This window comes from Pelecanus crispus, chromosome 5, assembly GCF_030463565.1.
Source record: "Pelecanus crispus isolate bPelCri1 chromosome 5, bPelCri1.pri, whole genome shotgun sequence".
Classification (NCBI taxonomy): Eukaryota; Metazoa; Chordata; class Aves; order Pelecaniformes; family Pelecanidae; genus Pelecanus; species Pelecanus crispus.
The window spans coordinates 56,562,287-56,589,097 of NC_134647.1; the positions used below are offsets into that span (position 1 = coordinate 56,562,287).

General features: G+C 58.1%; 4 protein-coding genes across 4 annotated transcripts in view; 1 reads left to right on the forward strand and 3 right to left on the reverse strand.

The window, feature by feature from the left end:
• ATF6 (activating transcription factor 6) overlaps window positions 1–1,307 on the reverse strand; it is an 80,501-nt gene extending 79,194 nt beyond the window's left edge. The window contains exons 1-2 of the mRNA XM_075710600.1: window positions 1,238–1,307; window positions 1,086–1,162 (exon numbers count right to left, since the gene is read on the reverse strand). Coding sequence (XP_075566715.1) covers window positions 1,086–1,162; window positions 1,238–1,307 — 147 coding nt within the window. The remainder of the gene's footprint in view (window positions 1–1,085; window positions 1,163–1,237) is intronic.
• A 453-nt stretch (window positions 1,308–1,760) lies between these two features.
• LOC104028994 (P-selectin) lies at window positions 1,761–13,685 on the reverse strand. Its single transcript, XM_075710687.1, has 18 exons — window positions 13,653–13,685; window positions 13,007–13,097; window positions 10,372–10,761; window positions 10,181–10,288; window positions 9,886–10,068; window positions 5,707–5,892; window positions 5,388–5,573; window positions 5,069–5,254; window positions 4,747–4,932; window positions 4,425–4,610; window positions 4,104–4,289; window positions 3,785–3,970; window positions 3,470–3,655; window positions 3,098–3,283; window positions 2,827–2,949; window positions 2,384–2,414; window positions 2,123–2,178; window positions 1,761–1,892 (listed from the first exon to the last, which is right to left on the reverse strand). The coding sequence occupies exons 1-17, from the start codon at window positions 13,653–13,655 to the stop codon at window positions 2,124–2,126; spliced, it is 2,658 nt and encodes an 885-aa protein (XP_075566802.1). The 5' UTR covers window positions 13,656–13,685; the 3' UTR covers window positions 1,761–1,892; window position 2,123.
• A 5,975-nt stretch (window positions 13,686–19,660) lies between these two features.
• On the reverse strand, window positions 19,661–20,685 carry LOC142593516 (1-phosphatidylinositol phosphodiesterase-like). The gene is given in 2 exon segments (XM_075710032.1): window positions 19,661–19,803; window positions 19,806–20,685. Coding segments are annotated over 2 exon segments (1,023 nt in total).
• A 1,495-nt stretch (window positions 20,686–22,180) lies between these two features.
• HTATIP2 (HIV-1 Tat interactive protein 2) lies at window positions 22,181–24,580 on the forward strand. Its single transcript, XM_075711267.1, has 5 exons — window positions 22,181–22,348; window positions 22,442–22,549; window positions 22,636–22,773; window positions 23,537–23,598; window positions 24,186–24,580. Exons 1-5 carry the CDS (start codon window positions 22,181–22,183, stop codon window positions 24,409–24,411), a joined length of 702 nt encoding a protein of 233 aa, XP_075567382.1. The 3' UTR covers window positions 24,412–24,580.
• The last annotated feature ends 2,231 nt before the right edge of the window (window positions 24,581–26,811 follow it).

Here is a 26,811-nt window from a genome sequence, read left to right on the forward strand (position 1 = left end):
TACTCAAATGTAACACTTGCATGAAAAATATAAATATTACATACCCAGCTTATACAAGTATACAGCAAAGATTTTGTTGCTAAAAACTATCCTGCAAACGTACCTCTCCTTACATTCTCAACTTGCCTCATAAAGGGAGGCTCATAAAGTCTGCAGACTGCATAGAAATTAGTATTTGCAGGCTAGTATGAAGAAAAAGCTCATCAGAGCATGTTTATAGGAAAAATGACCAAAAACCACAGCCTGAGCTGTGCGGTAAGAGCCTCCACACAGGTAACTAATGCTGACCTGCTGATGGGCGATACCCTGCCCTCATACGATGCAGCAGTTTGGAAATTTTCTCCAGCGCCTGGCTTTACAACACCTGTAGGAACGCTCTTGGTGCCTGAGGTTTATGTTGGATAACCCTGGGGTTGCGCTGGAGGTGGGTTAGAACACAGCGAGCAGAGAGAAGGCAAGAGGAATTACAGAGAGCGGAGAATCCATGAGGCAAATGCGCTGGGACAGAAAGAGCAGTATGTACGATCGGACAGGGAAAAACATGGGGACTAATACGTAAGGTTGCAAGCAAAGGGTTTAGGAGAAAATCCGAAAGCAGACAAGAAAACAAGAAGCCATCTTATAGGCAAGGTGATAAGGCACAGCATTGGTGAGCACAGATGTAATGTTCCCACGCTTCTCCTTTCATGTAACCCAGAAACGTACTCTCCCGTCAGCGCTGCCTTGCAGGGGAAATTCACCGTCATTAGGTCAGCGACAACACAGCTTTTCCTGGACACCGCACCTCCAACTTTCACCCTAAACCCTCCCTTTTAACCTTGGCTTTTAAATCTCTAGCTTTGACACCGAGAGTGTGTTAACAGATTGACAACTCCGCGTCTCAACAGCCAGCGGAAGGGTTAAAGGGGGAAGGCCTGTAAGCCTCGGACGCTCCAGCCCGGGAGCTCGAGTGTCTCAGACGGGCGACCGCCATGAGACCGCCGGCGCTGCCCCCGGGGGGCCCCAGCCCCCGAGCCGGGCCCTGGGGGCACACCGCCGGCGGCGCGGGGGAGCCCGGCCTCCCGCCGCCCCCGCCCGGTACTCACGTCGGGCTCGTCCCTCGGGGCCCGCCGCGGCTCCGCGGCGCCCAGCAGCTCGCTCAGCTCCTCGCCCAGCACCGCCTCTGCGGGAGAGACAGCGGCCTCAGCGCCGGCCCGGCCCCGGCCCCGGCCCCCACCCCCGAGCCGCCCGCGCTCACCCCAGTCGAGGCCGCCCCCCGGGGCCGGCAGCAGCCCCGCCGGCTCCCACTCGGCCTCCGCCGCCGCCATCGCTTCCGCTTTCCTCCCGAAACCCACGTCTCCTTCCGGGCAGCGCCCCGCCCCGCCCCGCCCCGCCCCGCCTACGGCGGCCGCCGGCGGCCTCACGGGGCGGGCGCGGGCGCCCACGGCCGCTTGCGGAGCCCCGGGTGTGAGGCGGGGGGGGTGTGAGGCGGGGGCCGTCCCCACCCGCACCCCAGCACACGGAGGCGGCTCGTTAGACACAGGCGTTTATTCAGGCCCCGCTGACGCAAACCCGTCGCCAGAAGCGCGAGTGGGGGGGGAACCGCGGGGGAACGTCCAAGGGGAGGGAGACAGTTCCGTGAGGGGAGGGGGCTGGCAGCAGGCGATGGCGGCGGCCCACGCCCCCAGGCTGGTCTTCGGAGGTCTTCGTGCGTGGGCGGTGCGGGAAGGCAGCTCCGCTGCCCGCGGGGGGGGGCCGTGGGGGAAAGGCGTACACGCAGCGTGGGTGCGGTGTCCACCCGGCAGCATTGGTCCGAACTGCAGCCAGAGGCACGAAGTCCCGCTAGGCCCCGGCAGCAGCTCCCGCTGGGTCTGCAGCTCTGGGAGATGTGGTGGGTCTCGCTCACAGCCAGGCTGGAAGCACAGGAGAGCCGGCGCTGGTGTCACCCCCTTCGGTGCAGCGCAGAAAGCAGCGGGTCCCCCCCTTCCCCTCCCAAGGGGTGTCCCCACCTGGGAGCACCCCAGCCTGCAGGATGGCTGCCCAGGTGAATTTTCCACACGTGACTCCCGGCAGCAGCAGAGAAGAATGTTTCCAGCACGGCTGCGAGAGCGCAGGGTGCCGCGAGCGTCTCGCCGGTGCTCACCTTACAGGTTGGCGTCGTACGCTGCGTTGGTGAAGATGCCCGGTGATCCTAGGTCACTGGAAGACAGACACAAGGGTGTCAGCTTGGGGGAGAGGGCAGGAGTGTGAAGGGCATGGGTTAGCACAGCCCCGCCGGCCCTGAAGATGCTCCCACTGCGTATAAAAGCAGCCTCACACGGGCAGATTTGGGTGACAGCGGGGTGACTGCAGGGCTGTGATGGGCACAGGGCAGAGCCACCCTCCTGCAAAGCACGGCTCTCACCTGGTGGGATTCAGGAGCTTCTTCTTTTCCTCTGATAATGGTGTCAAAACGTCCACAGGGATAAAGGAGATAGATAGAAAAGAAATAACCAGATCTGTTTAGTGAAGGATGTGAGAAGCTGCAGCAGCAGCAGCATCTGAAATTGAACTGAGTTTGACAAGCACGGGATGGAGCCAGGAGGCGGGGCTGAAGCATTTGCCGCCTTCTTCCCCTTCACCATGAAGGTGTTTTTCTGGCTCTGCCCTCCAAACTTGGCTGCTGACACTTTCAGCTGGACAAACTGCCAAGGACCCAAACAATTCGCAGCAAGTAAGACACGTGGATCAAGGCAATCACACTGTTAAACTCTTCTGATCATCCCACCCTCCCCTGGGACTCTGTAGCCACCTTGCCCAAGAGCCCCTGGCCAAAGTGACGGGGGGCTGCGGGAGGCGTTTCTGTACCTCTGTTGCTGAGCCGCTTGGCAAGGAAGGCAATGAGCGTCCCTGAGAGCACGATGCCAGCTAGTACCAGAGCTGTGCCGCTGGTGTAACCCAGGACTTGCTTTAAGAAGGGGGCACCGTCCTCTGAAACAGATCCGCAGACCCACAGGTTAGAAAGTTGTCAGAACAACTTCACAGCACCCAAGCTGGGGGGGTGCCCCCACCACGTTCAAGAGGTGTTGCAGGAAGCTGGACCCCCCCGAGTGCTAGAGGAGTGGGGGTCCCACTGTACCTGCACAGACAGGGGGATGCCTGGTCCAGTTCCCCGTGGCCGTACACTGGAGCACCTCTGCTCCCATCCGAACAAACCCTTCCTTGCAGGAAAAGGTGCATGTGGAGTTGTATGTGAAGTTCCCATGCACGTGAGAGCAACTCAGCTGGCCTTTGCTGGGGGGGTCCAGCACCGGGCAGCTGATGGCTGGAGATAAAGCACAGTGGTAGCATCAATAGGACAGGACCGGTGGTGGTGGGATGGAGACATGTGGGCTGGGGAGCCAGGGGATGAGCTGCCATGGACTGGGGGTGATAAGGGGAAGGGGGTGCTGGGGAAAGCAGTCTGGTACAACAGAGCACTTCCAGACACGCGTGTGATCATAAGATCTACCTTTGCATTGTGGTGTGTCCCCAGTCCAGGTCCCAGTGGCCGTGCACTCACGGCTCTCTGGCCCCAGCAGTGCAAACCCTGTGTGGCAGGAGAAGGCACACGTGGAGCCGAAGGCAAAGTCCCCATGGACGTGGGAGCAGGCAGCCTGGCCCATCCTGGGGGGGGGCAGTGCTGAGCATTTGATGGCTGCAAGGGTAAAGAGGCATGCTTGAAAAAAGGAGCCTGGGAGACTACACTGTTGAGACTATGAGGCTGGGGAACATCCTAGTGTCACCCCAAGGCCAATGGCACCCTGAGCTCTAGCAGCAGCTCTACCTTCACAGCGTGGGGAGTCCCCAGTCCAGGTCCCTGTGGCCATGCACTTGCGGCTCTCTGACCCTATCAGTGCAAATCCTGTCTGGCAGGAAAATGCACATGTGGAGCCAAAGGCAAAGTCGCTGTGGAGGTGGGAGCAGTTCAGCTCTCCCCAGTCTGGAGCGCTGAGCACCGGGCAGGCGATAGCTGCAGGGATAGAGATACGTTTCAAGCAGGAGCCTGGGGACTACAAGGCTAAACTGATGGGACCAAGAAGCAGGGGAACGTCCTAGTGTCACCCCAAGGCCAATGGCACCCTGAGCTCTAGCAGCAGCTCTACCTTCACAGCGTGGGGCATCCCCACTCCAAGTCCCTGTGGCCGTGCACTCGCGGCTCTCTGACCCCATCAGTGCAAACCCCTTCTGGCAGGAGAAGGCACACATGGACCCAAAGGCGAAGTCCCCGTTGACGTGGGAGCAGTTTAGCTCTCCCCAGTCTGGAGCGCTGAGCACTGGGCAGGCGATAGCTGCAGGGATAGAGATACGTTTCAAGCAGGAGCCTGGGGACTACAAGGCTGAACTGATGGCACAAGAGGACCAAGACGCCAGAGGACATCCTAGGGTCAACCCAAGGCCTGTGATACCTTGAGCAGCAACTCTACCTTTGCATTGTGGGGTGTCCCCAGTCCAGGTCCCTGTGACTGTGCATTCGCGGCGCTCTGGCCCCATCAGTGTGTGCCCCGTCTGGCACAAGAAGTCACATATGGAACCAAAGGCAAAGTCCCCATGGATGTGGGAGCAGTTCAGCTTTCCTTGGTCTGGAGCCTTGAGCACCGGGCAGGTGATGGCTGCAAGGTAAAGAGGCACATTTCAAGCAGGAGCCTTGGGACTATGAAGCTAAACTGTTAGGATGAGAGGATCAAGACACCCAAGAACATCCCAGGGTCATCGCAAGGCCTGTTACACCTTGAGCAGCAACTCTACCTTCACAGCGTGGGGAGTCCCCAGTCCAGGTCCCTGTGGCTGTGCACTCGCGGCTCTCTGGCCCCATCAGCGCAAACCCCATCTGGCAGGAGAAGGCACACGTGGACCCAAAGGCAAACTCCCCATGGACGTGGGAGCAGTTCAGCTCTCCCCGGTCTGGCGCGCTGAGCACCGGGCAGGTGATGGCTGCAAGGTAAAGAGGCACATTTCAAGCAGGAGCCTCGGGACTATGAGGCTAAACTGTTAGGATGAGAGGATCAAGACACCCAAGAACATCCCAGGGTCATCGCAAGGCCTGTTACACCTTGAGCAGCAACTCTACCTTCACAGCGTGGGGAGTTCCCAGTCCAGGTCCCCGTGGCTGTGCACTCGCGGCTCTCTGGCCCCATCAGCGCAAACCCCATCTGGCAGGAGAAGGCACACGTGGACCCAAAGGCAAACTCCCCATGGACGTGGGAGCAGTTCAGCTCTCCCCAGTCTGGCGCGCTGAGCACCGGGCAGGCGATGGCTGCAGGGTGAAGAGGCACACTTCTAGCAGGAGCTAGGGACTGGGAGACTAAACTGCTGGGACCAAGAGGCCAGGGAGCATCCTAGTGTCACCCCAAGGCCAATGGCACCCTGAGCTCTAGCAGCAGCTCTACCTTCACAGCGTGGGGAGTCCCCAGTCCAGGTCCCCATGGTTGTGCACTCACGGCTCTCTGGCCCTCTCAGCACAAACCCCATCTGGCAGGAGAATGCACACGTGGAGCTGAAGGCAAAGTCGCTGTGGAGGTGGGAGCAGTTCAGCTCTCCCCAGTCTGGCGCGCTGAGCACCGGGCAGGTGATGGCTGCAGGGTGAAGAGGCACACTTCTAGCAGGAGCTGAGGACTGGGAGACTAAACTGCTGGGACCAAGAGGCCAGGGAGCATCCTAGCGTCACCCCAAGGCCAATGGCACCCTGAGCTCTAGTAGCAGCTCTACCTTCACAGCGTGGAGCATCCCCACTCCAAGTCCCTGTGGCCGTGCACTCGCGACTCTCTGACCCCATCAGTGCAAACCCCGTCTGGCAGGAGAAGGCACACGTGGACCCAAAGGCGAAGTCCCCGTTGACGTGGGAGCAGTTTAGCTCTCCCCAGTCTGGAGCGCTGAGCACTGGGCAGATGATAGCTGCAATGGGAGAGCAAGTCTCAGAGACAGGATAAATGAGGTTAAATCTAGGGATTAGGGCTGAATCCCAATCAAATAAAACTAAACCTATGGTGATACGCCTTTGATTCACCTTTCTCGCTGTCCTACATACTTGCTTGTACTATCCCACATACCCTGCCACTCGTAACTATCCAGCCTTGGGGAAGATCTCTGGATGATATTCTTAAATTGCTTATTAACCTTCATCAAAACAGAAGCAATATTCCCAAGAAATACCAATAGATGTATCTTAACTACCCAAGGATGTTCAAGATACTGAAAAGTTATTGTAATGAAGGAGGAAACATCACAGAAGAAGGTAGCAAAGATGCCATTCTGTATTTCCTCCACAAAAAAACTTTCAGAGGAAGAGGTATGATTGCTAATTCTCTCCATGAGGTGGTACCCAAAGTACAGTAATAGCTTCAGTACAAAACCCAAATACCAGATAATACTCAAGGTCAGTGTTTTAATAACAAATCTCCCAGGCAAAACATCACTAATCACTGCAGAGCACAGCAAACTACAAAAACCAACACCAATCTTTAACATGTACAGCAAAAAAAGGAGCATGGTGCATATCAGATGAATGAATATCATGACTGGCAACTGTTAACAGATTCCTTAATACAGTCTGGTTAATTTGTTATTATCTCAAACCCTTCGTGCCCCACATTGGGCATCAAAAAGGACTGTTGTGGTTTAGCTCCAGCCAGCAACTAAGCACCACGCAGCGGCTCGCTCACTCCCCCTGCCCTGGTGGGATGGGGGAGAGAATCGGAATAGTAAGAGTGAGAAAACTCCTGGGTTGAGATAAGAACAGTTTAATAATTGAAATAAAGTAAAACAGTAATAGTAATAATACTATACAAAGCAAGTGATGTACAATGCAATTGCTCACTACCCACCGACCGATACCCAGACAGTTCCCAAGCAGCGATCGCTGCTCCCCGGCCAACCCCCCCCCCCCCCAGTTTATATACTGAGCATGACGTCATATGGTATGGAATAGCCCTTCGGTCAGTTTGGATCAACTATCCTGGCTGTGCCCCCGCTCCCAGTTTCTTGTGCACCCGGCAGAGCATGGGAAGCTGAAAAGTCCTTGACTAGCATAAGCAGTACTTAGCAACAACTAAAACATGAGTGTGTTATCAGCATTATTCTCATCCTAAATCCAAAACACAGCACTATGCCAGCTACTAGGAAGAAAATTAACTCTATCCCAGCCAAAACCAGGACACATCCAGACAAGTCTCACTTCAAAAACAGTAGTAACGTAGTTGGTGCAATGATTTTTCTGCCATATGAGTGGTTGGGGTTTTTTGGGGGGGAGGGGACAGGGACGACAGGGACAGTCGCTGCTCTGCCAGAGCCTTGTTTATCCCCTGCACTACCCCAGGTTGCAGCCCCTGGGACAAAGGATCACAGCTGCTGCAGTCCTACTTGCCTCCCTCCCTGGAGGGGAGCAGAGACCTGGCTCCATCCTTGTCACAGCGGCAGGGGGAAGGACACCCAGATAGCTGCGAGGCTGTAAGGGACCAGGAGGGGCTGACTGAAACAGGTACAGAGGTTGCATGCCAGCCTCCCCAGGCTGTGCTTGGGGTGTGCTTTGTTTGCTGCATGCTGGGACAGCACCCAACATTTGCTGGGGCGAGCAGCTCCGCTGCCTGCGGAATCACCGCAGGTTAGTGCCAAGAGGACATCTAACACCACCGGCACCCAGCCCGGGTGAGACAGACCCATTCCCTGTGCCTTCTGCTTTCAGACTGACACCAAACACTTTCCTTGGTAGACTTTTCCTTTCATAGCTATTTTACAGGTGTCCTGGTTTTGGCTGGGATAGAGTTAATTTTCTTCCTAGTAGCTGGCATAGTGCTGTGTTTTGGATTTAGGATGAGAATAATGCTGATAACACACTCATGTTTTAGTTGTTGCTAAGTACTGCTTATGCTAGTCAAGGACTTTTCAGCTTCCCATGCCCTGCCAGGTGCACAAGAAGCTGGGAGGGGGCACAGCCAGGACAGTTGATCCAAACTGACCGAAGGGCTATTCCATACCATATGGCGTCATGCTCAGTATATAAACTGGGGGGAGTTGGCAGGGGGACAGCGATTGCTGCTCGGGAACTGGCTGGGCATCAGTCGGCGGGTGGTGAGCAATTGCATTGTGCATCACTCACTTTGTATATTATTATTACTATTATTATTATCATTACTATTTTACTTTATTTCAATTATTAAACTGTTCTTATCTCAACCCAGCAGTTTTCTCACTCTTAGTCTTCTGATTCTCACCCCCATCCCACTGGGGCAGGGGGAGTGAGCAATCAGGTGCGGGGTGCTGGCTAGGGTTAAACCATGACAACAGGCAACCCTGGTTTCCCACAGAATCTCTGGGGCTGTCTGTCGCGGCCCCAGAACCCAGCGCTGAGGCACCCCCCTAGCAGGCAGCCTGGGCTCTAACTTTGCAGCGTGGAGGGGGCCCCATCCAGACCCTGCCAGTCGTGCACCGCAGCCTCCATGCTCCTGTCGGCTCAAACCCCTCCTGGCAGGAGAAGGCACATGTGGAGTTGAAGGTGAACGTCCCATGCAGGTGGGAGCAATCGACCTGTCCCCTTTCGGGGGCAGCCAGCTGGGGGCATGCGACAGCTGCAGGCAGACACAGGGCAGGGCGTGTGAGGGCAGGGCAGGCAGCCTCGTCCCTCGCGGTGCCCGCAGCACCATCAGCCTCGCCACAGCAGGAGCCTCTGCTCGTTTTTGCAGTACACCCAACTGGCAATGCTTGCTAACGCAGCTTCATTACCAGCAAGGGCAACTGACTGACTCATCTGATTCTTTGCAAAAAAGAAAAGGCAATCATATGTACAGCCAGCAGGAAAAAACAATGAGCTGGGAAAGCAAGCCTTTGGGAACTTGAAAAGCCTGGAGAGGGCAGGCTCAGACCAGCTTTGCCTGGGGGGACTTCCACAAAATTGGGAGCCAGTTCCTGACCCTGCCACCGTTGGGGTTGCTGGCCACAGGACAGTCACGTCACATCTGTGCCCATTACCCTTAAGTGCAGAAAGCTTTGCTGGTCTCAGCTGCCCAAAAGAAGCCCCATGTTGGACCACAGGCTCACCCAGCACAGATGTCATCGGCAGCACTAACTTCAAGGCAGGCTTTTTTTTTTTTTTTAGAAAAATGTATATATACAGAGACCTTGCCCACCCCCTGGCCCCACCTGCTGGGTCTCCCAATACAGAGCGTCCCCAGTTGTGTCCTGTGTCTGCTCCAGTCTTCAACTTGTCCCATTCTTGTGCAAGGCTACAGATCCACCACACACAGGGAAGGTGGAGCAGGGCTTTCAACCCCCACCCCAAAAAAGCCCAGCACCTCTCTGGAGCGCCCAGCTGCAAACCTTTGCAGCGCCGACAGGAGAACTTTCCCTGCCCCTGCAGCATAACATACCACAGCTTTCTCTCCTTTGTGGCTTCCTGCCCCGCTCGCTTGCTCCCAGCTTGTATCTAACCTCATCTCACCAGTTTTCACCCCGCTTGTGGTGGCCCAGCCCTGCCAGGATACACCCTTCCCCTGGCTGAGGGATGGCAGCCCTCCTTCGCTCTTCTCTGAGGACCCCTGAGATGCAAAGCACCCTCCCAAGGTAGATCAGGGTGGGCTTAGGGAGGAGCAGATGGTGCCACCAGGGTGATGGAGGTGGTGCAGGGTGCTGGTGCTTGGGTGTGATTCAGGACAGGGAGCAAGAGCATGGGGACAGCTGGGGAGAGCAGGGGGCTTATCCAGAGCTCACAGCCACTCTGCCCATCGCAGTGTCATCGGGGAACCACTCCCTGCATGCAGCACTGGTAGCTGCTTCCCCAAAGGGCATGAACAAGCCCAGCCCATTGCTTGCCTGAGCAATGTTGGGCACACAGGGCAGGCCCCCGAAAGCATCAGTGCTGCATCCCTGAGACCCCCAGCCCCTGGCGGGCCCTACCTGTGCACGTGGGGGTCTCTGCTGACCACTTCTGGGAAGGCAGGCACCGCAGCGTGCCTGCCCCTTGCCGCTCAAACCCCTCCTGGCACGTGAACACGCAGGTGGAGTTGTAGCTGAACTCTCCGAAGGGATGGCTGCAGTTCATGCGCGCTTCCTTGGGCTCGAGCTCAGTGCACTGCACAACTGGGAGAGACACAGTGCCACCAGCCCATTAGGAGCATAACGAGCTTGCCCACTCTGCCCCCAGGGCTCAGGCTCTCCAGCAGGGAGGGAGGGATAGGGATGGATGGCTCACCGTGCTCGCACTCAGGGCCGTGGAAGCCGGGGTAGCACTCGCAGTGGTAGCTCCCGATGGTCTCCACACACTCACCACGCTGGCTGCACGAGAAGGGCTGGCAGGAGGCTGTGCACACAGAGGATGGTCATCAGGAGCCGCTGACCGCCCTGCCAAGGTCCCCAGCCCACGCTGCAGTCCCCCCTGCTTACCCAGGTAGCACAGCGCCTTTTTCTTCCGGTTGCAGGGCTCATCGTTCCACTTGCCCGACTCCTGATCCCGCTTGATGTAGATCTCCACGCAGTCCTGGTTGGAGCGACGGTTGTTGGGCTCCCCAGCTGCCCAGTTCTCTGCCTCCTTTGTCAGAGCCTTCCTGGTGCCCACCCAGGTCCAGATGCCACCCAGCTTGCGGATGCCAATCCAGTAGTAGCGCTTGTGGAAGGGCAGGCTCTCGTTGAGGTATGCGATCTCCCTCTTGTTCTGGATCGCCACCAGGTCGGTGAAGAAAGTCTGGCAGTAGTTCCTGGCCTGCTCCCACGTGTAGTCCTCCTGGTCACCGTAGTGGTACGTCCAGGCACCCACCTCCACCCATGTCACTATGCCTGTGAGAGAGGATGAGGTCCGGGATCGACACAGAAAGGATGGGAGCAAGGTCAGGTGTGGGGTCCCTGGGGACATGAGGGTGAGCTAGGGCTGGCATCAGGGCCAAGGGATGCCGGCCACCAGCTGGGTGAGGGGACGGGACAAAGGGACAAGTATGGATGAGAATGGGGCTCTAAGGGTACACGGAGACCTGGGTGGATCAGGCATGGCAGAATGAGCTGAGGTGGGACAGAGGGGGACGGCACGGGGATGAGGAAGGTGGGGGAGATGGGGTGAAGGCTGAGACAGAGGGCAGCATGGGATGGGGCAGGCAGAGCCCAGGTGGCAGAAGTGATGCCAACCCACAAGGGGTGAAAGCTCAACTCCACAGTCCCGCTCCCCTGCCCACAAAGTTTTCCCAAAGGGGCAAGCCCAACATCGAGGTGTACCACTTGGGTTTTCTTGCTTTACACTTCTACGTAAGAGTCAGCCTGGAGCAAGGCAGAGCAACAAGCGTGCCCTCACCCCCAAAAACATTTGGATCCCGAGCTGCTCATTTGAGCTAGGGATGGCCTGAAGAGTCTTGTAAAATTCAGTATTGCAAAACAACATCTTGCAAAATTCAAGTTCACATCCTGGTCATGCCCACCAGGCAGGGCAAAGCCTGAGATTAACTGGAACCCACACCCAGAAGCGAAGGGCACTTGGCTGAAACCCTGCTCTTATTTACAGCATTTTGCACCACAACTTGATGCAATCAAAGAGTTTTAGCCACAAAAAAAAGCTTCCTCCCTCCTCCCCAGTAGCAGGTATCTCCACAACTGCAGAAAGTGATACAAGGATCATATCTCCATCTGTGCAGACAGTGAGATGGGGATCAAAGTTTGCTCCAAATAACCAGCCTGGGGTACGCTGTGTCTCAGGAGAGTGTATCACACTGTGGTCATGCAGGCAAAGGTCTGGGCATTGCAGATTAAATGCAAATCTAGGGCTTCCCAAGTCTAATTAGGGCTCTAGTTCGGTCAATAATTATGCATTTTTCTAAGCAAAATTCCCATAATTTGTCTGTTTTTCCTTGTGAAAGAGCAAACTATCCACTTCGCTCAACAAAAAAGCTGAGGAAAATGCAACCTTCAACAACAGCCCTCCTTTTCACCTCTTGGGAGTTTGGGACTGCAGGACAGAAGCTCAGAGCACCTCTTGGGAGCCTGCAGTCTTCAGATCCCACCATCCACCTCCTGGCTCTCACTACCTCCCCAGCACGGCTCAAGGCAGACACCCTGCTACCCTCACACACCCCATCCCCAAACCAAGAAGGACCAAGGGAACACACCTGCTATGTGCCCATCATCCACATGCTCTCCTGCCTCTTTCCTCCAGCTCCACCAGTAACACCCTCTCTGTAGCACAGCTCACCCCCACTCCTTCCCCTCAGCCTTATGTTACCTGTCACTGCCCCACCTGGAGCTGAACCCCCTCAGCTGGGGGGTTTGCCTGCATTTCAACCCCTCGGCTCCCCTGGCAGCCCCCGACACCTCCCCCCAGGGCAGTGCTCAGCACCAGCTGCAGTTGGGGTACCTTTGCATGTTTGTTTTCCCCTCAGAGATAAATCTCAGCCTCATCCTGACACTTCTGCATTTGCCTCTGTTGCTTAGCTCAATCACGAATGGTCCTTTGGAAAATAACCCAGCTCCTGGTGGATCTCTAGGGAGAGAGCTGGCACCAGTAGGTTTTGCTCTGTGTAATGACAACATGGGAAGGAAATACCCTACAGGCAGCAAAACCAAATTCATTTTTACTCTGATTTCTTCTCCAGATGTCAATTAGCAGCTTTAACTCTTCGTGGTGCTGCCCCAGCTGTGCTCCCCACCCTTGCACTTGTGGGTCCTGTGGCTACGTCTGTGCCCAGCTCTGCAGCATGGGCATGGGCGTAGAGCTGCTGCTGCCTTTCTCCAGTTCATGGTACAATGCACCGGCTGCCATGCTGCATTTGGGGAACCAGACACCATGTGGGGACCCTGTGCATGGCCTGGCCTTCCCTGGGGGAGCATGGTCCTGCGATGGGTCTGGCTGGAGGGAAGTGGTACAGACAGACACAGCCCCCTCCCAGCCCCGAAGGATCCAGCCCTGGGGCTGGCAACCATGGAGGCTGTGACTGATGAGTCCCCAAAATAACACTGCTGCCCTTCTCCAGTTTCCTGGACCTGCAGGCTCCTCAGCAGCAGGGTCACACTGGGCTTACCAAACAGGCGATGGGTGGCTTACCCCATGCGATGGCAGCGATGCCCAGGTAGCAGATGCCATGAGAGCCCAGAGTCCACGTCCTCCCAGCAGACTGCAGTCCCGCAGCAGTGCCCTGCGTGCCAGGGAGGGAGGTGTGAGCATGCACGTCCCACAGGGGGTCATGCACCCCACCGTGCACTCTCACTGCTACCAGGCAGTCCTGGTAGCCACAAGGGCACGTTGCTTGTGCCAGCTCGCACGCAGGCATATGCGGTGCCGCTGGCCAGGTACAGCTCTGCTGCAGAAAGGGCCCCTCCTGCGAGGCACTTTGCGGGGGGCTGTGCCCACAGCACAGCTAGGCAGTGGGGGAGGCTGTGCCAGCAGTGCAGTTCACTCCTGGGGAGCCCCTGAGTCCAAGGCATACCTTGTGCCCCCCACCATTCTCCCCCCACCCAGGGCTGGCAGCTGCCTCTGCAGCGGCAGTGCCCTGTGTCCCTGGCACTGCCGTGTGCACCTGGCATGGCTTCGCTGCCTGGAGCAGGGTCTCTCCAGGGCAGCCTGTGTCCGTTCCAGGGGTCCCCGGCAGCGGCACCAGTTCCTGGCAGTGCCTGCCTGCAGCCCTGCCCTTCCCTAACCCCGTTTTCTGGACGGAACGTGACCCATCCCCAAGGAAAGGAGCAGGACCTACCATGTCAGCGCCGCAGATGCACCTTGCCCAGCCACCGACAAGCACCAAGCGCGTCTGGCCCTCAGCGGGCAGCGGTGCTCACACTTCCTCTGAGCGTGCAGAGCATCGCTCCCTGCCCTTGGCCTCTTCCCCTCCCACCCCAGTCCCGCTGCCAGACCGCATCCTGCCCCATGCCTCCGCCTCCTCTGCCACGGGGCTCTCCCACCCCCAGAGACCCCAATCCCAGCCCAGGGCTGGAAGGGAACAGAGGAGTCAGCCCCAGCTGCAGCCCTGGCGGGACACAGCTCGTCGCCTGCCCCATGGCACGGGAGCTGGGTGCATCCCCCCTCTGCCATGGGAGCCGACCCGCAACGAGCCAGGCCCGCCTGAGCCCCGCAGGAGGTGCAGAAGGGTCTAGCCCCAGCCCATGGTGCCCAGGGCACCAAGAGGTCTCCGACCCACCATGTCTATGTTGCAGTGCCCACGCTGGCAGTCGGAGGATGGAGGAGGGACAAGGTGTGATGAGCTCCCATGCGGGCTGAGCGGGAGCGTGGCTCGCAGCCTCCCAGCTCCTGTGCCGGATGCTCTCCTCACTCACAGGCTTTTTAACTTCATATACCATTTATAAACAGTTACCTACACAATGTATTTTCCTGTCTTTGCCTTTAAATCTTTAGGAGAAAGGTCCAAGAATATGCCAGAGGAACTTCCCCTGAGCTGTTCATATCCTTTATGAACTTCCACTGATGCTTCAGGAACATGCCTCATTGTGTCCAACTCCCCTTGGATCATTCTTGAATCACCATAAATCTTTCCTTACCCTGTTCTGCTTCTAAGTAAAATTGCCTTGGCAGGGTTTTCTGCAGGAATTACTCTGCTCACTTCCAGCTAAAGCCAAAGTGAGAGCCCTGCAGGTCACGTGCATTTTCCAGTTCCAGAGAAATTAATGCTGCTCCAGTGGGACTCACGGTAGACAAAAGGAGGAACCCATCCCACAAAGGCCATAACTTACTACAATGACTTTATAATTGGCCAATGTAAATTAAACTCAGTTCCCGTCTCTGGATATCTTCCTTGTAAAATGTTTTACTGCAATTGTCTAATTTTATGGAATTGCTGAGGATGAGCCTGTATGTCCAGTAATTCAGGAGCGCTCGTTTTGTAGCAGCTCACGTGCAGAGGGTGTGCAATTATGGCAAGGGAAGAAGCAGCTGGGTGAGCAGAGAGGCTGAGGGGCAACTGCTGGGGCAGGAGAGCATCTCCAAATGCTGGGAGTCACCTGGGCAGGGTGGGAGCTGCCTCTTCCATGTGGTGAGAGACCCGCTGAGAGTCAGAGGGGTGCTCATGGGTGCACAGCCCTGGGGGGAGCAGGCTGCGCCCCTGCCAGTTTCACTTCTGCTGAAACCCAACACAGTAGCGAAGAGCAGTAGAAAAAAAAATATCCCCACCTTTATTTTTGTAGCTACAAATAGTTGCTGGTATTGTTTTAAACACAGAAGCAAGGTGGCTGAGACCCAGAGGCTGCCACTGCAAAGGGCAGAATGTGGCCAACTTCAAAGCTGTTTATTGGGGCAGGTGTCTGTTGTGGTTTAGCTCCAGCCAGCAGCTAAGCACTACACAGCCACTTGCTCACTCCCTCTGCCCTGGTGGGATGGGGGAGAGAATCGGAATAGTAAGAGTGAGAAAACTCCTGGGTTGAGATAAGAACAGTTTAATAACTGAAATAAAGTAAAATAGTAGTAGTAATAATAACAATATCATAATAATAGTAATAATAATATACAAAGCAAGTGATGCACAATGCAATTGCTCACCACCCACCGACCGATACCCAGACAGTTCCCAAGCAGCGATCGCTGCCCCCCTGCCAACTCCCCCCAGTTTATATACTGAGCATGACGTCATATGGTGTGGAATAGCCCTTTGGTCAGTTTGGATCAACTATCCTGGCTGTGCCCCGCTTCCCAGTTTCTTGTGCACCCGGCAGAGCGTGGGAAGCTGAAAAGTCCTTGACTAGCATGAGCAGTACTTAGCAACACCTAAAACATGGGTGTGTTATCAGCATTATTCTCATCCTAAATCCAAAACACAGCACTATGCCAGCTACTAGGAAGAAAATTAACTCTATCCCAGCCAAAACTAGGACAATACCCCATGCCCGCAGGTACCTGGGCTCAGAGAGGGGGGTCTTGCATGGCAGGACAGGTACTGAGGGTTACTTTGCAGGTAGTAGGCAAAGGTATACATGGTGAGAGGAATAGAAGACCTGAATCAGCTCTGCAGCTCTGCTAGGAGCTGGCTAATCGCCAGGAGCCCTTTCACATCTCAGGTGGATGCCAAGGCTGATTACCTGGGAAGGATTCAGGATGCTGTAGAGCACATGCTCCCCGCTGGGTTCCTGCTGCCCCACTTACCAAGGAAGGGTCCGTCCCTGCCCTATGGGCTGAGCAGCGCAGGGATTTTCCAGGTGGTGGGATGGTGCATCCCGACCCCCTGGCCATCCCTCCCAAGGCACAGTGCAAGCTGCAAGCCAGGGCTTTGCTCAGCATGGGCTCGAGGGAGCAGGTACAAAGACACTTTCCTGAGTTACCTCGCTCACTGTCCCTCTGGACTCTACAGGGATTTGGAGTAGAAATGCTTTGCTGTGCCCCAGTCCTGAGCCTCAGATGGAGGTGATGGTCGCTCTCCTGTGAGAGTCCTGCCGCAGGCTATGTAGGTGGGTAAGGGGCACAGGTGCCCCACTCCCACCTGCAAACCATTGCCGAGAGTGCCGTGCAGCCGGCAGGGTTGGGCAACCCACCCGCAGGCTGTGACTGTGGGGCTTGCTGGGAGGAAGCAGCTCGGCCACCGCAGCCGTCACTGCCCACCCAGGCTGATGCTCTGCCCCCTCTCCGTGTGCTCAGCCGTGCTGTGGGCAGGGTGTCATGCGCAGAGCAGGGTGCATTGCCTGCATGAGTATCCCGACAGCGCTGGGAGCACCCAGGTGTGGATGGGACCCACGGCACCGGGGGCTGTACGTGCCACATGGGGAGGTGGGCACTGGCAGAGGTGGGCAGATGCCCCAGGGCTCAGCCTCTGCAGAGCCCCAGGGCCAAGTCCAGGCTGCGCACTGCAACGTGTCTCCAGGGAGTGCCCAGGACCTGGTGGAGTGAGACCCTGGGGGCAGGGGGTGCAAGGTGCACCCCATCACCACCACGCTGCATCCCCCACCCCCACGCAGAGGCACACTTGTTTTGTTTTTTGGCAGAGGCTCCTGCCCTACGGTGGCACAGCCTGTTCCCCTCCTTGTGCAATGTCCCCCGGCAAACCACAGAGGAACCGAGTCACCCTGACACAGCCCGCCCAGCTTGGCTGCTGCCAGCGATACAGCAGGCACCTTCCTGGGGAGCCCCCCTCACCCCCGCCGCCGGGGAGGGCTCAGCAGCCCACCGGAGCAAGGAGGGACCCAGCAGCTCCCCCGCAGGAGCATGGCGTGGTGCCGGTGAGGACCCACACCCTGCTGGGGTGCAGCCCCGCTGCTGCCATCCCCCTGCTCCACCCTGGGGATGGAGGTGGCTCTCTCTGAGGCTTTAGAGGCACCTCCTGAGTGCAGGCAGAGCACGGCTCCCCCCACCGCAGGTCCCCGGGGGATGATTGACCCAAAGGGTGTCTCTGAGCTGCAGGGTGCCTTTGGGCATGTCTCCCAGCACCACGCCTGACCTGCAGCCTGAGCAGCCGGACCCTCCTCCGATGGCCCTGGAGGAAAGCAGTGCCCACTAAAGTATTTCTCCCAATTTGAAAGTGTTTGGCCACAGGAAGATGTGTTATCCAAGTGCTGCCCTGGCTTGGAGGGGGTGAGGCGGTTGCAAGGATTAGCCGGGACCAGAAGGACGGGGATGCTTCCAAGACAGGCCAGGGGCCATGGCACCCCGCACCCCTCACCCACAGGGACCTCACGGCACTGGGGCAGCCCCAGCTGCAGGATGGAGGGGTAGTTTGGGGCAAATCACTCCTGCCCACCCCACCCAGTCCCTCTCAGAAACATTTCTTTGACCTCAGCTGTAGGACAGCTTTCTGCCTCGTGCCTTTCCCCTGCCACGCTGGTGATGAAGAGCCTTTTCACTGGGTACCACTTCCAGCCGTCTCTCTTGCGCCTGGCAGCAGCAACACAAGTGGCACAGATAAAGGTTCACCAAACAGGATGCCGGGGGTGTAGATACCGCCAAAGTTATCTCACTGCTTTTGTGGTAGGGAGTAAACAAGTGGCTCTGCCCACCCGGGGAATCCCAGGCAGCGCCTCTGCCCTGCCAGCAAGCTGGGGCACAGGGTGGGTACGGGGTGCTGGGGTGCAGCTCCGGGGATGTGCCTTATCCAGGGGCAACCCTGCAGCCATGCAGGCAGCCCTTGCCCTAAGCAAAAGCAGAACCACCCAGCCTGCAGAGCCACTCCTGGGAACTGCGACTGCTCTGCCTGCACCCTGCCCAGCTCCCCATGGCACTGCGCATCCCTGGAAGGCGAGGATGGGCCACCAACCTGCCTGGCCCTTCCTAAATGGCACCCGTCTTCCCAGCACAAGAGCGATACCTAGAGCTGTCAGGCTGGCTTGGCGCAGGGGCAACCCAGGTGGTGGAGGCATTGGCAGCCAATGGAGCAGGCCACAGGCACCCCAGACATCACCAGTGCTTTTGTCACATGTCTGGTTTAATGCAGAGATTTCAATCTTCTCCTGTCTCACAAAGCAAACCCAGACACAGATTCCTCTGTCACCTCTGTCACCCCCTGCATGCTGTTGCCTGCTCCCCTCCCCTCCTGTCTGGCTCTTTGCAGCATGGGCTCTGTCCTCCCCGGCTCCCCACACAGGGCTGCCGCAGCCTGCCTGGGGCCAGCGGATGAACATACTCAGCACTGAGAGCCGTGTCTCCAGCCAGGGCCAGCCCCTGCGGAACAAACAATGTCCTCTCCTCTGGTCAGGAAATCCTGTGGCATCCCCTCCGGCAGGCACTGAGCCCATCTGGATTTTCCCCTGAGAAAGAAGCATCCTTGAGGACGTTCTTCACCTTTTGGCAGGTCAGGGCTGAGCTTTCCTCTTCTCTTTCTCACCTCCCTGCTTCAGTGCAGCCAGCAATTTGATGCTTTCTCCCCTGGGATCTCGGTTATCTTTCTGCTCCAAGGAGCTACTGTGTCCTGCAACTTGCCAGTCTATTTAAATTGCTGATTTGTTTTCTGCAGGTAGGGCAGGCACCAGCACAACATGCATTTTAAGGTCGTCTTTACGTCTCAGCCACTTTGCTTTTGTAGATCTACAAACTGCCCTGTCCATACTGCCCGTGCTGTTGCAAACCGCTGGGCTTTGCCCTGTGCGGTGTCCCCTGGGTGTGCGACCCCAGGGATGGGGTAGCCCCATCTGAAATGCCGCTGCTGTGGCCATCCCGCATGAGGTCGGCAGCGCCTGCTAAAGTTGCCTCTCTCTAACAGTCCTGACTTTTGGGGCAAGCCCCTGCAAGAAAAAAACAAAAGCTAAAATAACAAGGGGAAGGATGTTCTTAACCATTTCTTGTCACCTTTGAAATGAATTCCTCCTCCTCCGACCTCTTGCAGCTCTCCTTTAAGAGCAAGATGGTTACAAACACCAATTTAACTGTGCTGTGGCCATGGACAGAGTGGTACAGACTCTTTCACAGATCAGCAGCAAAAGCAAGAGGTTGTTTCTGCTAGGAACTGCAAAGCAACAGAGTGCTTTCCTAGCTTCTTTTTATTTTTATTTACCCTTGAAAGGAAAAGGACTGTTTTGCAGAGAGGTATTTTGGGCAGCACCGGCCCGAGAAGAGGCAAGGCAGGACCTTCTCTCTCCACCCGTCCCTGCTGCTCTGCCGGGGACTCGGCTGACCCAGCCCTGCACCGGGACCGTACCTGGCTCCTCAGGGGAGACCGGCATGCAGGGGGCAGCTCCCTGGGCTGCCTGGCTCTGACCGCAGCCGCCAACCCTCCTCTGCCGCCGCCGGCACTGTCACACCGTCATCACGTGAAGGCTTCCTGGCACCCAGCAAGAGCTAGAAACCCGCTTTTTCTCTACGGGTGCTGACGTCCTTTGGCAGAGGCGTGGGCCTGGGAGCAGCGTCCGTCCCGATGGACACCGGTGCAGGCAGCGAGCGGAGCTGTGCCGGCTGCGGCGCCTGTCCCCTCTGCCACAGGGGTGCCTCCAGGGTACTGTGGGGGTGCCAGGGGCCGCTGCGACGTGTCCGCTGGCCCGCAGGGCGTTGCTCTCCACGATGAGCCGGAGGAGCCCTGCCCCGGGGAAGTCCATGATGACCACCCCCCAGCGCACGGGCTGCCCTCTCCGGCGCCGCAGGTGCTGGTAGCAGCGGGGGTTCACAAAGCGGGCCACCTCCTCGGGGCAGGTGAAGAGCCCGTTGCCAGAGCAGAAGGTGAGGTGCATGGTAGCAGGGTCCCCGCCGGCCGCCCTCTCCAGGTGCCGCCGCGCCTGGGCCCACTTGCGCTTCAGCGAGAGCACATTCCAGGCGTCGCTGATGCTCAGCTGTTCGTAGGGGATGCCCAGCACCTCCCGCGCCAGCGCCTCCAGAACCACGATCTTCCCCCGCACCTGGCCCAGCGTTGGCACCTCCTCCTGGCACCACACGCGGCCCTGTCCCTCCTCCAGCAAGCAGCGGTGCAGCCGGGCAGCGAAGCCGGGCCGGGGGAAAATGGGCAGCTCCTCCTTGATGCGCATGAGCACAGCCTCACTGGGGTGGGCGCGGAGGAAGCGCAGGGTGCGGCGCAGGACCCCCCGCAGACTGGCCCGCTGGAAGGTGCAGAGGTGGTAGATGTGGAGCTCGCCCCGCGCCAGCTTGCACCGCACATCCAGGAAGCGAACGCCGGCCGCCAGCTGGGCCTCCAGGCCCCAGCTCTGGCACCGCAGGCGCCGGCCACCGAACAGGCTGAGGGAGTCGTGGGTGCCAGGGATGGAGAGGCGGGAGAGGGGCAGGGCATCGGGGAGCCCCGCCATCCAGTCAGGGCAGCAGGCTGCCGGCTGGGGCATGCAGTCGAACGCCGCGCTGCGCTGGCACCGCGCCTCCATGCCACCAGGAGAGCGGGCACCCTGCTGCCTGACCAACCCCACCGAGCCCTGCCATAGAGGAGAAGCAGACCATGAGCAGCGGGAGCAACGTGTGGCCCCCATGCATCCCGATCCCATCCCTCCCCAGAGGTATCCCCACCATCCCATGAAATAACATATCACGTGCCCCATACATGTTGCTGCCGATACTGCTGCACCGTACAGTTCCCCTCCCACTCTCAAGAGCTCTTCCCACTACCCCCAAGCCCCAGCATGTCCCAGCCTCCCACTCCAGCACCCACCTGGGTTTGCCTGCAGTCGTGGGGTGCAGCCCGTCGGATGGGGCGCACGGCCGTGGGTGCCGGCAGCACACTGGCCGGTGGAGCGGGATGTTGGACATTAACCCGGTGACGGCCATGACGCGCGTCCTGCCTCGCGCATGGCACGTGCACCAGGGATTCATCCTCTGCCTTCGGCCAAGAGGAGCGCTTGGCAGACACGCCAGGCTGGAAAATCGCCTGGCTGATCCTGAAAGCAGCCGTTCAGGCCTCTGCACCTCCCTCCCCAGGAATCAGGACAAACGGGATCAGGGTGCTGCGGGGCCCCTTGATGCTATCCGTGGGAGCGGCTGCTCAGAGCCTCTAGGTGCCCAGGTGCCCGTGCCAGGGCCACGTCCTGGGTTGGCTCCCGGTGGGACCTGTCCCCCTCCCCCAGTAATGACTGCCATTGTCCCCGTGGTTGGGACAACGTCCAGGCAGGGATGTGGAGCAGGGTGTCTGTGCTTGCCAGCAAGCCCCAGGACCTGCTCGGCAAGGGTCCCCCGGGGAGTGGGCTCCGTCCCCTCGGCGCTCAGGCACCGGCGGCTGCTTCACACCCGAGTCACCGCGAGGCTGCTCCCGGTGAGCAGGGCTGCGGTCACCGCTGGGGTGCGAGCCCCACCGCTGTGGCCGGGTCCGGAGCTGGTGGCTTGGGGGGACACTGACCTCCTTCCTACCCAGGGGACACAGCCTCAGAGCACCCCGGTCGGCAGCGTACACTGAGCTCAGTGGGTTTTGGGAAGGAGCCGCCCGGCAGGTCATGGACCCCTCTGAGCATCCCTCCCGGAACACATCCCCTCCGCCTGAGCAGGGAGGGCACGGAGACCCTCCGGGGGACGCTTTCTGCCACCCGCAAGGACGCTGGGCGGAGGGACAGGAGGGGGGACACCAGCAGACATCTTTCCCTGAGCGCTGGGAGCAGCAGCGAGGCTGAGCGGGGGTCCCCTGCGGCAGCCCCCTGCTCGGGGGGGGCAGAGACCGGGCAACCTCCCCCAGCCCCTGAACAAGGTCTTGCCTTATGCTTCACCGCAGCGTGCTGCGCCGCGCCTCGGGCCCGCCTCCTCGGCACCACGGCCGGGAAGGGCCCGGCTCTCCTGCCGGTAAACACCGGGCAGGCGGAAGGCAGACAGCCCGGCGGCAGCGCAGCCGCTCCGCGCCCGGGCCCGCCCCGCCTGCAGCCGGGCCGCCGCTCCCTCGGCATGGCGGCGGCGGGCGGCGGCGGCGGCAGGGCCTGCTTCGTGCTGGGCGCCTCGGGGGAGACGGGCCGGGCGCTGCTGCGGGAGCTGCTGGCCCGGCAGCTCTTCGCCAGGGTGACGCTGGTCGGGCGGCGCCGGCTGAGCCTGAGCGAGGAGATGGGGGCGGCCGTGGTGCGGCGGGGCCGGGGGTCCCGGGGGTCCCGGGGGCGGCGGGGGAGCGGGCGGCGGCCGGGGCGGGCGCGCTGACCCTCGGCCTCCCCGCAGGAGCAGGCGGTGGTGGACTTCGAGCGGCTGAGCGAGCACGCCGCCGCCTTCCAGGGACACGACGTTGGCTTCTGCTGCCTGGGCACCACCCGGGCCAAGGCTGGCGCGGTGAGTGGGACCCCCCCCGGGGGGGGCAGGGGTGCTGCCTGCCCTCTCCCCCGCCGTGCTCACCCTCCTCTCCCCTTTACCTGCAGGATGGCTTTGTCCGCGTGGACCGGGACTACGTGGCACAGGCAGCAGAGCTGGCGCGGGCAGGGGGCTGCAAACATTTTGTCCTGCAGTCCTCCCAGGGGGCAAACCAGCACAGCCGCTTCCTTTACCTCCGCGTGAAGGTGAGGGGGCAGCTGGGGTGGGCTCCTCCTGGGACGCTCAGGAAGGAAGCAGGAGCTGAGGCGTCGAGAGATGCAAATGGCTCCGAGGGTCCTCCTCGTGCTGGGGGACAAGGGGCTGAGGGAAGGGGGCTGGCAGGACAGCCATGCGACTGGCTTCGTCCAAAGCGGCGCAGAACCCGCATGCAGCGTCCATGTCCCTCTTCAAACCACCAGAAACACCCGCTGGGGTCTCCAGCCTGACCCTGGTTCACTAGCCCCAAGCTGGGATGGCTTCACAGCTAGGTGGGGAGGCTCAGGACTGTGTCCAGGTGTGACGTGAACTATCCAGGGGTGGCAAGCCCACAGGCTCCGCAGGTGGGACCATACCCATCGCGAAAGTTCTTTCCCCCATATGTTGTGTGCTGCAGCTCCCAACATCTGCTGGACTCGCTGCTGTCTGCCAGTGTCTTGTGCCAGGATGCCCAGGCTGGACGCTGTGTCCAGATGCTGTCTCAGGAGCCTCCAGTTGCAGTTAGCACGATGGTTGCAAGGGTGCGCTGCTGACTCGCGGTCAGCGTGTCCACCGTGGGCACTGGCCCCACGCTGCCTTTTCCTGGCGAGCTGCGAGCTGCCCAGGCAGTGCCTGGCCTGTACCAGCTCTGCGTTGGCATTAGTGCCGTCCTGCCCACGGCTCAGCAGCTCTCTGCTGCCAATTCACGGGGTGGCAGGGATGGTGCTTGCAGTCATCCTTGTCTCCTTTCATCCTGCCTGACTGCTCTGACAGGGAGAAGTGGAGAACCTGGTCCAGGCTGTTGGTTTTGATCGCTGTACCATTCTCCGGCCAGCGTGAGTAGTGGTGGAGGAGGGAGAGCACAGGACTCAGGTGGAGGGTTGCCAGGGCAGCGGGTTGGGAGGTGCAGAAAGAGAGAAAGGATGCATAAGGGGATGACTGGGGAGGGAAGTGGAGAAAGCCACCAGCTGCAAGCGCAGCTCCTGGATGAGCACGCTGCTTCCCAACACTGCAGGGAGCAAGCACAGCAGTTTCCCATGGCCCGTCCCAATGCTAGTGCCACATGCCATGCAAGGGGAAGAGGCTTGGGTTTAGAGCAGAGGTTGGGGGACATAGGTCAAAGTTTATCTCTGCACAGATCTTGACCTTATGCTGGGGGGATACTCACCTGTATCCTTTCAGTTGTACCATGCTCTTGCTGCCTGGGAGAACTGGCATCCTGCTTTTGGCAGCACTGCGGGGAAGGGAGTTTAGTGTCTCAGGGCTCAGCTCAGTCACGTTTCAGGACCCTGCCAAAGCCCTGTGGCCCCCATATGGGTTTAGCAAGCTGGGCTGGGCCCCTGGCGCAGCTGGAGAACCCAGTCTCTACTTTTTACCCGGGGGATGGTTTCAGCCTGACCCACCTTACCTCCTTGCTCTGCAGGGTGCTGCTGTGCAAGCGCCAGGAGTCCCGCCCCACGGAGTGGATGGCCCAGCAGTTTCTGGGTGTTGTGGCTCGGTTCTTCCCCACTGCTTACTCAGTGCCTGTGGAAACGGTGGCCAGGGCTATGGTGGCCGCTGTGCTGCAGCCAGGCAAGGGGAAGGTGGAGGTGCTGGAGAACGGGGCCATCCACGAGCTGGGAAAGGCAATGCTCCAGCAGGGCACGTAGACCAAAAGGGATGGGCAGGAAAGAGCTTGATTCACCATTCACATGCTCTTCTGGGCTGAGGATGAATGCATGTGTGGGAGAGGAGGAGGGTGCTTGCATGGCTAATGTAGAGATAGAGGCGCACTTCTTTGCATGGCAGCTGATTCTGTCATGTGATCAAAAATGCAGGTGCTTGGTTGATGGGTGAAGAGAAACGATGTGCTCTGCTGCCTGGATCCAGCATGTGAATCCGGGTAAAAATAATGTAATCCAGGCAATTTCTTGAACTCGGGCCTTAAATAAAATCCTACGACTGGTCTGTTTGTGCCAACTTTTGTGTTGAAGTTGTGTGTGTCTCCTGCACATTGCCAACCCAACCGCATCTGTTCACAGATTGTCTTTTGGTGACACTTCAGGGAATGCCCGCGGGCAAGCGGCCACTCTGTAGATGGACGCAGGAAAGCAGAGACAGTGCGTAGCTGCCTGTGCTGAGGCTGCACCCCACAGAGCACACGGTGGCACCAGTGCTGCTTGGATAGCGGAGCTCCTGGAAGCTCAGCAGCAGTTGCTGATGTGCCTGGGGCGCTGGCTCTGCCCGCAGTAAGCCTCTGCAAACACGCAGCATGTGCCTTGTCCTCGCAGATCTGCTCTGGGTGCGGAGGGGCTGCTGCAGGGATGCTGCTGTTCAGATCCAGGCTGTCACTTCGGTACCTATAGCAGCATTAACGCCATGCAAATACTTGCATTGACTTGAAAATGCCTGTCACCGCTGGCTCCTCTGGGCTTTTCTTATGGACACAAGTGAACCAGAGCTCGGCCCTGTTCCCAAGGGTGTGCTGTGTGTGCAAGAGGTGAGGCCAGCCCCGTGCCCTTCTCGGTGTGGGCTTGCCCCTGCCCTGTGCTGCCCGGGTGCCGGAAGGGGAGCAGGTCCCTGCTGCAGGCACAGAGCAGGCACGAGGAGCAGCATCATGTCCCAGCCGTGGCCCTGGCCATTCTCAGGCCTTGTGCTTGGGGTCGAGGAACTTGGCAGCTCCGCAGCTGGGATGCAGGACTTACGTGACTCCTGAATTTCCAGCTGGCCAGAGTCCCAGTGCTCCGGGTAATGCTGCTTTCCAGGGTTTTCCCCTCTTCAACCTCACCCGTGGCTCATGTGTCAGTGACTTGGATGCAGCAAGCGGAGGGAGCCAGGATCCCCTCTCCATCCTTCTACAAAAGCATTTTAATCATCAGGCTGGACCTCAGAAGCTTGGTGGAGGCAGTGGGATGGTGTAACCCCACACTCTGTGTTACCCAAGTGACTCCTGAACCATGCACAGGACTTAGTTCAAAGGTAACAAATGAGGGGCCATGGAGCTGTGATTACTGATCCGACTGTCCTGGTGAGAGCAAAAGCAGTAACATTAAAGTAATATTTAATGTCAAAAGGGAAATGAGAGGTAGGCTGGCCTTAAAAAAGGTGATGTGCTTATACAGGGGAGTGGAAATGAACACCTGAAGTGGCAAGACCTTAGAAGTGAAAATTGCATATAGATGAACAAGTAAAAAAAGAAACCAGCTCTGGCAAGTTACAGGTGAAAGGCAGGCCACAAAAGATTTGAGGAAAGCATCCTAAAGGCATAAAAATTAATCATGACTATGTGAGAAGCAGAAAGCTCTCCAGAGAGCCCCGGGAACAGGACGTGATCAGGCTCTATGAGAAGGAAAGAGCCATCACGGAAAAGCTTGGTGAGTTACTTGCATTGCCCTTTGCTGTGAAGGAGCTCACACTAGGTTCATTCCTTAGGGGACATGCATTTGCATACTGTCCCAAGGCACTGGGTCGGGGGGGAAGGAAAAAAGATATTTTTAACCCCATTTTTAGAACACATGGTTAAAAATCTGCCAGAAGGAGTGCTCAGATGAACTGCCAAACACTCGCCTGGGTGAGAATTACAGTGATCCCTCTACCAAAAAGCTGATGTTGTTAAATATGATGCTAATTTTTAAAAAGTTCCAGTGGGAACCAGGAAACTGCAAAGCATTGAGGCTGCCTTCTATAAAAGGCAAGTTGTTAGAAAGGATAATAAAGTCTTGAAATAACAGAACCCAGGATAAATCTGGTGCAATGGGAGATTCCACATGGCTTTTGAGGGGGCAGTTGCAAGGCACAAACCTAGAGTGCTCTTGGAGGAAACCAGCCATTGTGTACACAAGACAATCTGGTCCTCAGAGTGCACTTGGATCTCCAAAAAGCTCTCCCAGAAGGGCTCTTAAAGAAATTAAGCAGTCGTGGGAAGAAAAGGAAGGTCTGGGTAGTTTCTTATTGGAAATATTTTCTTAGCACTCTAAAGCCTTGAAATGCACAAACCAAACATTTCTTACTGGACAAAGGTCTGCGGAAAATACAAGCTATTTCTGTGTAACCCTTGTTTCTGCTCAATG

Bases quoted from the DNA above. Each gene is read 5' to 3' on its own strand.
- LOC104028994 (XM_075710687.1), bottom strand. The intron at 5,255-5,387 runs GTAGAGCTGCTG...TTCACCCTGCAG, and splicing joins GGACTCCCCACGCTGTGAAG to CCATCGCCTGCCCGGTGCTC. The intron at 2,950-3,097 runs GTACAGTGGGAC...GATCTGTTTCAG, and splicing joins GCATCCCCCTGTCTGTGCAG to AGGACGGTGCCCCCTTCTTA.
- HTATIP2 (XM_075711267.1), top strand. From the start codon at position 22,181: ATGGCGGCGGCGGGCGGCGGCGGCGGCAGGGCCTGCTTCGTGCTGGGC. The intron at 22,349-22,441 runs GTGCGGCGGGGC...GCCTCCCCGCAG, and splicing joins AGGAGATGGGGGCGGCCGTG to GAGCAGGCGGTGGTGGACTT. The intron at 22,550-22,635 runs GTGAGTGGGACC...CTTTACCTGCAG, and splicing joins CCCGGGCCAAGGCTGGCGCG to GATGGCTTTGTCCGCGTGGA.